Source organism: Natrix helvetica (assembly GCF_964273705.1).
Source record: "Natrix helvetica genome assembly, contig: HAP1_SCAFFOLD_273, whole genome shotgun sequence".
In the NCBI taxonomy this organism is placed as follows: Eukaryota; Metazoa; Chordata; class Lepidosauria; order Squamata; family Natricidae; genus Natrix; species Natrix helvetica.
Genome location: NW_028113504.1, coordinates 33,559 through 45,402, shown reverse-complemented (window position 1 = coordinate 45,402; position 11,844 = coordinate 33,559). Strand labels below are relative to the sequence as shown.

Below are 11,844 nucleotides of genomic sequence, written 5' to 3'. Positions count from 1 at the left end.
GGCCAGCCAGTCCTTCCAACTATTGGTTCGGTGAACCAGATGCAAAATTAACATCCGGTTCAGCCAAGACAGTCTAAACCAGCTGAATCCCACCCTTGGATTTATTTCTGAATAGCCATGCAAAGGAGGGCACCATCCATCATACCAGTTGTCAATCATTCACAAGAGGCGGAAATTCACAGGTCCAGAGATCCCCCTCCCCTCCAAAATCAGATCTGTCCGATGGCTTGTACTTCAATGCGGTTGTGGGAAGGAAGTTTCAGGCATCTGAATCTGTGTCCTAACTTCTTCATGTTCAGAGAGTATATGATGGGGTCTCCTAGCGAGTTAACGGTGATCATCATCGCCGTGAGGTTTCTGAAGATATAGATAGCTCGAGAATGCTCGCTGGGACATTGTTGAGTGGCTGAATCAAACACAACCCCGGCGAAGAAAGGAGCGTAGGAGAACAAAGCTAAAACCCAAATCAACACGCTGGTTCTGGCAACTTGGATTTCGGCTAGGCGGTAGGTAGCGTGGCACTGCCCTAGAGTTTCCATAGATCCTTTGTGCTTCCTCAAAAAGAGGATGATATTTAAATAAGTGAAGAGGGGTACAGCCAACACCACTAGGCAGTGAGGAATAGTGATGAAGGTGAGATAATCCATGCACAACGGACTGTACAGAGCGGAGATCTTATCCTTCTCCAAGCAGTTCCACCCCATTAGAGGCATAAAACCCAAGGAGAAGGCGCACACCCAAATACCCAACGTGGTACTCAAAATCTGGTTCCGGGTGATTCGGCATCTCAACCGTAGACTTCTGGAGACAGCCAGGTAACGTTCGATCCCAATGACGACTAGGTTATAAATGGTGGCCAGGATTGACATGGTGTAGAAGGCGTAAGCTCGGAGAAGCTCCTTGGACCCCACGACGGTGCTTTGAGGGTCCGTGATGAACAGCATGGCGATCCAGAAGCCCGAAGAGCCGCAGAGGAAATCGGAGACGGCCAAGTTGCAGAAAAGGATGAAGATGGGTTTATGGAAATCCTTGGAGAACACCACCCCAAGGACCACGCCCGAGTTGAAGACGGCGGAGATGAAGGTGAGGAGAAGTTGAGGGATGCCCAAGGCCAACACCAGGGGGCGGTTCCATATGGGATCAGTGACGTTGTTTAAACAATCGTGCTTTCGGAACATGGTGAGGATCGGGCCCCGAGCCCTAGGCAGCCATCAAAGCTGAGATGTTGAGGGCAAGACACGTTGATTACTAGAGGTAGAAAAATGAGGGGGGAAATAGTAAAAATTGATATAATAGGAGGATACGAAGTATGGTAGAATTATGAGAAGGTTTAGAAACGAAAGACGACAGTAGAAACGATGTGTTAGCAGAATCAAAAATGAAAATGAATTGTAATTATTAAGAATAATATTGTTATGATTAGTTGTATTGAAGTGTATGAAACCCAGGAACCAAACCATTCACGAAATGAAATGTAAAAGAATAAACAATTTTTAAAAAAACCTTTTCTAAAAAAGCTGAGATGCTCAAGATCAGAGACAAGACGTCAGAATGGGAGGCTGAAGCCAAGAATCTAGGTCAGAGGCGAGATCAGGAAATCCACAGATTGTTATTCACGCACTTTCTGGATCTTAGAAGGAAACTTTTGGGATCGAAGGGCTGAGATCCTGACTGCCATTGAAGATATTTCAAATCATGGACCTTGTCTGTTCTATGAGGCCATCACTCAATACAATACAATACAATACAATACAATACAATACAATACAATACAATAGCAGAGTTGGAAGGGACCTTGGAGGTCTTCTAGTCCAACCCCCTAGGCAGGAAACCCTATACCATTTCAGACAAATGGGGCTCCCCTTGAGATGCACCCGAAGACTACAGCTAGTTCAGAATGCGGCCACGCGGGCTGTCATGGGGAGGACCAGGTACTCCCATATAACACCACTCCTGCGCGAGCTGCACTGGCTGCCTGTGGTTTTTTGGGTGCGTTTCAAGGTATTGGTTACCATCTTCAAAGCGCTTCATGGCACGGGACCTAGTTACCTGCAGGATCGCATCTCACCTCATACATCCCTGCGACCAATCCGCTCCCACAGGGAGGGACTCCTCCGGGTGCCGTCCACTAAGCAGTGTCAACGGGCAGCGCCCAGGAGTAGAGCCTTCTCTGTGATGGGCCCAACCCTCTGTAATGACCTCCCCCCCCCCCCGATATTAGAATTACTACCGACCTCCGCTCCTTCCGACAGAAACTTAAGACCCACCTGTTCCAATTAGCTGGCCTGGCTGATTTATAGTCCCACCTTCAACCTCCTGGCAAACACCTTATCTTGGGGTAATTTTTAAGGGTAATTTTAATTTATATTCGAATTTTAATCTATTGTACAGTATACAACCTACCTCCTCCGTCTATTTATGTCTATCTACCTATATTTTTGTATTTACATTGTTTTAATATGTCTGTACACTGCCCCGAGTCCTGTTTAGGAAAGGGTGCGGTCTATAAATTAAAGTTTATTATTATTATTATTAAATGGCTAACCCAACTCACCCAACTAAAGATGTAGATGAACCTGAAGATTTGAAGATTCTCCAAAGCACCTTAGAGCAAGCGAAGATGCAAGGGGTGGAAGATCATTAAAGGTATACCCAATCTGGAACTAAGGAAACATTTCCCAACAATTCGAACAATTAATCCGTGGAACAGCTTGCCTCCAGAAGTTGTGGGTGCTTCATCACTGGAGGTTTTCTAGAAGATAATTGAACAGACATTTTGTCCAGAATGGTATAAGCATGGGCTTGGACTAGAAGACCTCCAAGTTCCCTCCAACCCAATGATTCTATGTTCTATCTCTCTTTTTCTTCTCCTATTCTGCAGCTTTGGGCTGGTAATGGGTACGAAGACCTCCTGTTCTGCTGATCCATGGGGAGAAGACTCAACATGATGCATTCCTGTTTTCCCTCCTATCACCCAAACAGTGAGTTAAACGTTAACTCCCAGACATCTAATCAGGAGGACTATCAGCACCTTACTCCAAGGTTGCTAGGTTGATCTCACCTAGCAAAGGTATCCAATAAATTCTAGCTAATCTCTCTGCTCAGCCTGGCTGCCTACTCTGGAATGACATTAATTAAAGGACAAATATTGCGGATGAAAAGCAAACAGAGATATTTCCATTCCTTCCATGCATCAGCGTTGGCCAAGCTGTTGTGCCTTAGATCAAGAGTGTCCAAAAACCTTGGCGACTTTAAGACTTCATGATGGCTGGGGAATTCTGGGAATTGAAATCCACAGGTCTTAAAGTTGCCGAGGTTGGATATCTCTGCCTTCGATGGTTTTGACTTGCTCCCAACTTAGCTATCACAGTCAAATGATGTTGGGGAATTGTCTAAAATGTCTACAACGTGCCACATGGAATCTGGCCAATATTGGTAGTAGAGTTGTGGCCCTTTGGAAAGTTCAACTGAACTCAACACTGGAGGTTTTTAAGAAGAGATTGGACAACCATTTGTCTGAAATGGTTGGACTAGAAGATCTCTAAGGTCCCTTCCAACTGTTATTCTATTCTATTCCATTCTATTCTATTCTATTCTATTCTATTCCTATTCCTATTCCTATTCCTATTCCTCTTTCCATTCTATTCTATTCTACTGAACTCAACACTGGAAGTCTTTAAGAAGATGTTGGATAGCCATTTGTCTGAAATGGTATAGGGTTTCCTGCCTAGGCAGGGGGTTGGACTAGAAGACCTCCAAGGTCCCTAACAACTGTTATTCTATTCTATTCTATTCTATTCTATTCTATTCTATTCTATTCTATTCTACTCTACTCTACCCTACCCTACCCTACCCTACCCTACCCTACCCTATATTCTGTTCTATTCTGTTTTGTTCCATTCCATTCCATTCTAAAGAAGGTTAGTCCCAAAGGTGCTTTTTCAAGAGGCAACTGGACTTTCTTCTTTTTCTTTGAAGACGTTTTGCTTCTCATCCCAGAAGCTTCTTCATTCCAAGAAGCTTCTGAAGAGCTGAAGAAGCTTCTTGGATGAGAAGCGAAATGTCTTCAAATGAAAAAACAAGAAAGTTTAGTTGCCTCTTAAAAAAATACACCCTTGGGACAACCATAACCTGGATGACTGAGAATCTCCCTAGACACTCAAGTGAGCAACATTGATCTTTTATTTTAATTGTTTATTTATTTTTATCAATAAGCAAGACTCCAGTCTTTTTATTAAAATTTTCAACTGTAAATATGATAGACTTGATACATTCAATTCTTTTAGACCAAGTCTAAGTGGACAACCATTTAAATATGAGCCAGCAGTGTGCAGCAGCTGCCAAAAAAGCCAACACAGTTCTAGGCTGCATCAACAGAAGGATAGAATCAAGATCACGTGAAGTGTTAAAACCACTTTATAATGCCTTGGTAAGGCCACACTTGGAATACTGCATTCAGTTCTGGTCGCCACAATGTAAAAAAGATGTGGAGACTCTAGAAAGAGTGCAGAGAAGAGCAACAAAGAGGATTAGGGGACTGGAGACTAAAACATATGAAGAACGGTTGCAGGAACTGGGTATGTCTAGCTTAAGAGAAAGAAGGACTAGGGGAGACATGATAGCAGTGTTCCAATATCTCAGGGGTTGCCACAAAGAAGAGGGAGTCAAACTATTCTCCAAGGCACCTGAGGGTAGAACAAGAAGCAATGGGTGGAAACTAATCAAGGAGAGAAGCAACTTAGAACTGAGGAGAAACTTCCTGACAGAACAATTAATCCGTGGAACATAATTGCCTCCAGAAGTTGTGAATGCCCCAACACTGGAAGTCTTTAAGAAGATGTTGGATAGCCATTTGTCTGAAACGGTATAGGGTTTCCTGCCTAGGCAGGGGGTTGGACTAGAAGACCTCCAAGGTCCCTTCCAACTCTGCTATTGTATTATTGTATTATTATTGTAAGTCCTCTAGCAGGACATATAAATACGTCTGTATAGAAAAACATTATCTGGCAAGTCTGTAAATCGGGTGGTTTCCTGTAATGTTTTTGCATGCGTTCAAGAGCTACCTGGTATTAGAAAAAGCCCTATTCCATTCAACTTTCTGAAAGAGACAAATTATTTTTATGGCTATATGAACAACTTTCCAGAATGTCAGCCTTTGGTACTATTTAAAGTATACCATAGGAATATCAAGGAAGCTGGAAATCTGAATATTTACTAAAAAAATAGCCTATCCTCCTTCAGGAAATAATGTAAAAGACAAAGACAACACAATACGACATAGACAAGAGATCGAAGATGCTTACTTCTGAAGTCCAGTTTAGATTTTAGTGTCATTTTCTTTTCTAATGAGAATCTGTATGAGCATGGCCTGAACTAGGGCTTGTCAAATAGATGCAGAGCATGACTGGTTGCCATACTCAGATTCAAATTTTTGAGATGTTTTTCTGTTTCTTTCCGCAAATGCTCCTGATTATAAATGCTATGAGCAAAGGCAATCTGGGTCTAAAGTCATTTAGCAGTGCAATTTTACTCTCATGTCCACTGCCAAAACAAACCCTGAAATCTTGATTCCAGTGTGTAATCTTCCATAATAGAGGTAGTGCAGTCCAGTCAGTGCCAGTCTTATTATATTGGCAAGATCTGTTCTAGGACGCAGTTGTGGACTACTGCATTCAGTTCTGGTTGCCACGATGTAGAAAAGATGTGGAGACTCTAGAAAGAGTGCAGAGAAGAGCAACAAAGATGATTAGGGGACCGGAGGCTAAAACATATGAAGAACGGTTGCAGGAACTGGGTATGTTTAGTTTAAGAGAAAGAAGGGCCAGGGGAGACATGATAGCAGCCTTCCAATATCTCAGGGGTTGCCACAAAGAAGAGGGAGTCAAACTATTCTCCAGGGCACCTGAGGGCAGAACAAGAAGCAATGGGTGGAAACTAATCAAAGAGAGAAGCAACTTAGAACTGAGGAGAAATTTCCTGACAGTTAGAACAATTAATCAGTGGAACATCTTGCCTCCAGAAGTTGTGAATGCCCCAACACTGGAAGTCTTTAAGAGGATGTTGGATAGCCATCTGTCTGAAACGGTATAGGGTTTCCTGCCTAGGCAGGGGGTTGGACTAGAAGACCTCCAAGGTCCCTTCCAACTCTACTATTGTATTATATTGTATTGAATTGAATTCTGTCTGGGAATCTTACATCAAATTCAATAATAAGATCCCCTCGCTGATTTAGATTCTTGGGAAATGGAAGGCCTTCTCCGGGAATTCTTCGCTTCATGCCAGGTTTAATGACATCTTTGCATATCATTGGTATGGTTCTACCGTCTAATGTTGGTGTATTCACAGTGCAGCCACACAAAGCCTCACGGAGGCTGATCTTAGCTGGGTATACAATATCGGACCCATCTCTCTTAAAAGTGTTCTGTGGCTTGTCCTTTAGAACAAAAACTATATCAGCTGGAATGTTGATTGGTATTTGGTCTCCTTCTTTGGGGAATGTGATCGTAGTTCCTTCTTTCCACCCTCGTTTTACTTCTATTGTTAAAATCTTATCCTCACTGCGTGTGCTTTTCCCATCTGGATTAAGACGCTTGTGTGAAAAATGTAAATTTTCTTGGTGCAACCTGTGTAAATTTCCTCCAACGACACCCTCAACTCATGGATGATTGGAGGATCTTGTTTCTTGCGGATGTTTTCATGTCCCACCCCCACGACTGCGAGTAAAACCAATATTTTCAAAGTTTTGAAAAGTTGAAAAAGATCCATGTCATCATCTCCATTCCTCTGACCAAAAAAGTTATCAAAAGGATTCCGTTTACCAAAGAACTGTGCAAAAATGGCATGAGGATCGCCATGGAAGGTGTAAGTGAAAGAAGTACCATTGGGATCTCCTCCACTACAACTGGGACCACCACCTTTTAATCCTTCCTCGCCGAACTTGTCGAAAATGTCACGCTTTTTCGGGTCACTCAACACATCGTACGCCTTGGCGATTTCTTTGAAGCGCTCCTCTGCTCCAGGGTCCTTGTTCTTGTCGGGATGGTAGCGCAGCGCCTGCTTACGATAAGCCTTCTTAATGTCATCTTTGCTAGCCCCACGGCCCAGGCCCAGGATACGATCATAATCTTTCCCCATCGCCCTTCACAACTCCCTCAGTAGCCGGCCACCTACCCCTCTTGCTCGTCTCTCCAAGCTGTAATTTAGAAGGAGGCATTTCCCTTTCCAAGTTTATATGGCGGACCTTTTATTTTAATTGTTTAATGTCTTAATAAAACATATGTGACTGCTCAAGGAAACAAAAACAAAGGAAAAACTCAGAAGACTCGATGGACTACTGGGTCTTTTCCTGCCATCAGTTTTCTATGTTTCTGTTTCTATCTCACAGTAAGTGACTCTTGAGTGACATACTGTATAGCAATCCAATAAAAGACTATGGCTGTATTGGCCCAGCAGGTGGCACCACCTAGTTAAGTTTGGCTGATCTCACAAAGTTGAGTTAGGCCTGATGTACATTTGGATGAGAGACCACTAGGAAAACCCCAGCTGTATAGGCCTAACTGGGAAATCAACAACAACCAACCTCCAAGAAGAAAATTACAAGGACGAATCCAAGAATGTTATAGAACTCAAGCTCCACTAAGAAGTATTTTCCTTATTAAAGTACAGGTTATCCTTGACTTATGACTACAATAGAATTTCTGTGGCTAAGCAAGCCAGTTGATTAAATGAGTTGCACCAATTTTTTTTTTCATGAAGTAAATACATTAATGAAATGGAAGTGTGTGTGTGTGTGTGTGTGTATCTATATATCTATACCTATATTTTATCTAATCTCTCTCTCTCTCTCTCTCCTATCTATCTCTTTATCTAATCTATCTATCTCTATCTTATCTAATATCTATCTATCTACCTATCTATCTATCTATCTATCTATCTATCTATCTATCTATCTATCTATCTATCTGTCTGTCTATCTATCTCTATTTTATCTAATCTAATCTCTATCTATCTATCTATCTATCTATCTATCTATCTATCTATCTCTATCTCTAATCTCAGACACATCGCTACTTAGCTAATCTATCTATATCTATCTCTCTATCTCTATTTTATCTAATCTAATCTATTTCTTTCTATCTATCTATCTATCTATCTATCTATCTATCTATCTATCATCTATCTATCTATCTATCTATCTATCTATCTCTATCTCTATCTCTATCTCTAGCTATCTCTCTATCTTATCTATCTCTATCTATCTATCTGTATCTCTATTTTATCTAATCTATTTCTATCTATCTATCTATCTATCATCTCTATCGCTATCGCTATCGCTATCGCTATCTTATCTTATCTATCTCTATCTATCTCTCTATCTCTATCTCTATAAAAGGCTGTATGTATGTATGTATGTATGTATGTATGTATGTATGTATGTATGTATGTATGTTCCAGCATAACTCTGGAGCACCTCAAGAAATTTCAACCAAACTTGGTACATAGATGACTTATCCTCTGGAAACAAATACTGGGGGGTGGGATACAACACGCCTGATGTATGCGTATATGTGTGTGTGTGTTCCAGCATAACTCTGAAATGCCTGGGCCATTAAGGAGAGCAAGTTCGGTGTCCTAGAGTGGCAATTGTTTGTGATGTCAGTTCCTTCCCAGCTTCCTCTGGAAAACTAGCCATGACGTTCGCCCTCCAGTGGACCATTGGGGAAGCGTCTGATGGATTTGGGGCAAAGTGCCAGGATCGTAGACAGGGCGGGAAAGAGGAGCGCATGGGAGGGGTAAGGGAGAGGGCAGGGATGATGGGCATGGGATTTGGGGGAAGAAAAGCCCCTCTCAATGGCTCCCTGTCAGACAAACACTTCGACATCTATAAATACCCGTGCAAGGTTATCAGCTAGTAAAAAAATATAAAAATACTTTATTCATGAAGTAAAATAAAATGCAAGTAATCAATGGTTGTGTAACTGCCCTACTAGGAAACCAAAAGTCCATTGCAATAAAACCACATCTATTCTTTCTTCGAGTCTGGATCATTTTATTAGTTTATAGAATAAAATACCAAAACACAACAGCAAATAGAAGGACACAGTGGGGAGGAGAAAGGGAAAGAAAAGTGAGGAAGGGCTGGGGAAAAGGGGAAAAAAGGAGTTGACTTCAGTCTCCCTCTGTTGCAGTGGAATAAAGTATTCACCTCAAATCTCAACTTTTTAGTTTTCCATCAGCATGCAAAAGTTGCACCGATTTTAGGCCTTTTTTTTGGCCATGGTTGTTGTCATGATAGCAGTCTTCCAATATCTCGGGGGCTGCCACAAAGAAGAGGGAGTCAAGCTATTCTCCAAGGCACCTGAGAGTAGAACAAGAAGCAATGGGTGGAAACCAATCAAGGAGAGAAGCAACTTAGAACTGAGGAGAAATTTCCTGACAGTTAGAACAATTAATCAGTGGAACTACTTATCTCCAGAAGTTGTGAATGCTCCAACACTGGAGGTTTTTAAGAACAGATTGGACAGCCATTTGTCTGAAGTGGTGTGGGGTTTCCTGCCTAAGCGGGAGGTTGGACTAGAAGACCTCCAAGGTCCCCTCCAACTCTGGGGGGGGGACATACATACATACATATATATATACATAATGTATGTGTCAGGGTTCAAAATAGCATCCAAAAGTAAATCAGAGTCCAAGGCAAAGTATTGTTCAAAGTTCCAATTTATTAAGAGAGTCGTGTTGGCACATCTGGAGAAAACCCGAATCTGAAAGCTTCCTGGTTTTCCCCACCTAGTTGAAAGTTCAAGAACTTGCTCCCATGCCCACAAGTCCCTCACATGGTCCAATCTCCTACTGCCATGCTGGCAGTTCCACCCATCTAGTTCCGGTCAGGTGCAGAGGTGCAAAGACAAAGGATGACCTTGGCTTTCTAGAAAGAATTTTGTATTGGTTACATAGCATCTAACTCTGTCCAATCCCCCCCCCTCCCATTTTCCCACAATAGAAAATGCACAGGCATAGTAGAATAATAGAAAGTGTGGAAGGCCGCAGATCTAAAAGAAAAGATGGCTGCAGGCCTGATAGCATGTATGTATATGAAATAAATCATCATCTTTTCATGACCCCATAATCCCTTAGGGATAGAGTCTGGGCAACTGCATGGAGCTAGCAGAGTGTTTAATGGCTGGATGCCCTTCCTGTTGCCAAGGCGGAGTTTTGTTCAGCAGATGTATAGATATATTCTCAGTGCGCCCAGAGAGAGAAATATCTGCCTCTACCTAGGATTGAACTCACAGTCTTTTGATGTGAGGCAAGAGCTCCACCTCTAGGCCACCCTACCACTCTACATATAGCAATAAATATTCATATATAAAAAACCCAATAAAATCATACACACACACACACACACACACACACACACACACACACACATATGTATATATAATTGATTTTTCAAAATATAAAATACCATGATTAAAAAAAGTAGTGGAAAGCTAAAAAGAGGGAGGGAAAAGAAATATAGTATAAAGGGAGAAGAGGAAAGAAAAAGGCACCAACTTTGGACTCTCAGTAGAAGATAACAACATTACAACCACAATTTGTTGCTTTTACACACCAGTATATACATAACAATAAACCTAGTTAGTTAACAAGAACAACATCAAAGTTTCATTCCCCACCCCCCACCCCGCCTCATTGCAAGCACAAAATCCAGAAGCAATTTCAGAAGAAAAACAAAGTTAGATATATTCTCTTCTTTGGATAAAATCATCGATTTGACCATCTCGTTCAGCATTTATTTCTACAGAATTTTGGTCTCTAGGGAAATTGCTTTTGGCCTGCTCAAGCTGTTCATCCATCAAATTGAGCAACACATTTTTCAGCTTTCTACAAAGGCAGCCTTCCAGATACACTGGAATTTCAACTCCTAGTACCTGCAGAGTATCTTGTTGTGGCCGCCAGTGGCCAGCAGAGCTGACAGTAGATTCGGACAGTGAGGAGGTTGGGGAGAAACATGGGCCAGTCCTGGAGTCTGGGGAAGGCTCTGATGAGGGCTCTGTGTCGGAGGCAGAGAGGGGGCCAGGGCCGTCTGACAGTTATCAGCTGCCTTCGGAGTCGGACAATGAGGCAGAAGAACAGCTGGAGCCTGTTCCTGATGTGCGCATGTGAAGAGCTGCCAGATGAAAGGAAAAGCTATGGAACAAGGGCCGACTCAGGACTAAAGGCACAAGTGGATGGTGAACGGCCCCTCCCATAGGGAATGAAGAGGAGTGAAAGGTGGGTGTTTGCAGGAGAAAATTAATTCAATTCATTAGTATGAAGATCCGTTCCTGACTTCTTGCCGAGGAATTGCTGATACAGCATGGAGTTTGGAAGATATCGGCCTGGCAGCTCTCCAAGCCTGATAAAGGTCTGTAACTGTGAAATCTCATGAAAGACTGTTGGCCGGGACTTTGCTGGGGAGGAATTCATTTTAAACTAAATAAAAGAGGTTTTATTGGGATGAGGAGTCGGCTTCGTGCTTTTGGGAAGCCTCGGTCAAAACAGACGTACGGAGGGGTTAAGTCCAAAAGATCCACTCCATCAGGGGTTTTTAAGGGGAGAAATGAATGCTGGAAATATGACTGAAGATTCAGTCAGGCATTCATTGGATTAAGTCCCTAAACCTGAAGCAGTGGTCTCAATTTCTTTCTGTTTTGGCATCATAGATGTAGTCCTCGACTTACAGCAGTTCGCTTAGTGACTGTTTGAAGTTACAACTGCACTGGAAAAAGTCACTTATGACTGTTTTTCACACTTAACATCATTGCAGCATCCTCTTGGCTACATGATCAAAAGTTAGACCTT

At 42.3% G+C, this 11,844-nt stretch overlaps 1 protein-coding gene and 1 pseudogene across 2 annotated transcripts; both read right to left on the bottom strand.

Annotated features, from left to right (window-relative positions):
• Positions 1-209: 209 nt before the first annotated feature.
• On the bottom strand, positions 210-1,178 carry LOC309382370 (lysophosphatidic acid receptor 1-B-like; the record flags this gene model as incomplete). Its single annotated transcript, XM_081971883.1, has 1 exon — positions 210-1,178. The coding sequence occupies one exon, from the start codon at positions 1,176-1,178 to the stop codon at positions 210-212; it is 969 nt and encodes a 322-aa protein (XP_081828009.1).
• Positions 1,179-6,157: 4,979 nt separating this feature from the next.
• LOC309382371 (dnaJ homolog subfamily B member 1-like) lies at positions 6,158-7,141 on the bottom strand (annotated as a pseudogene). Its single transcript has one exon. The product of its transcript is annotated as a dnaJ homolog subfamily B member 1-like (transcript).
• Positions 7,142-11,844: the final 4,703 nt, after the last annotated feature.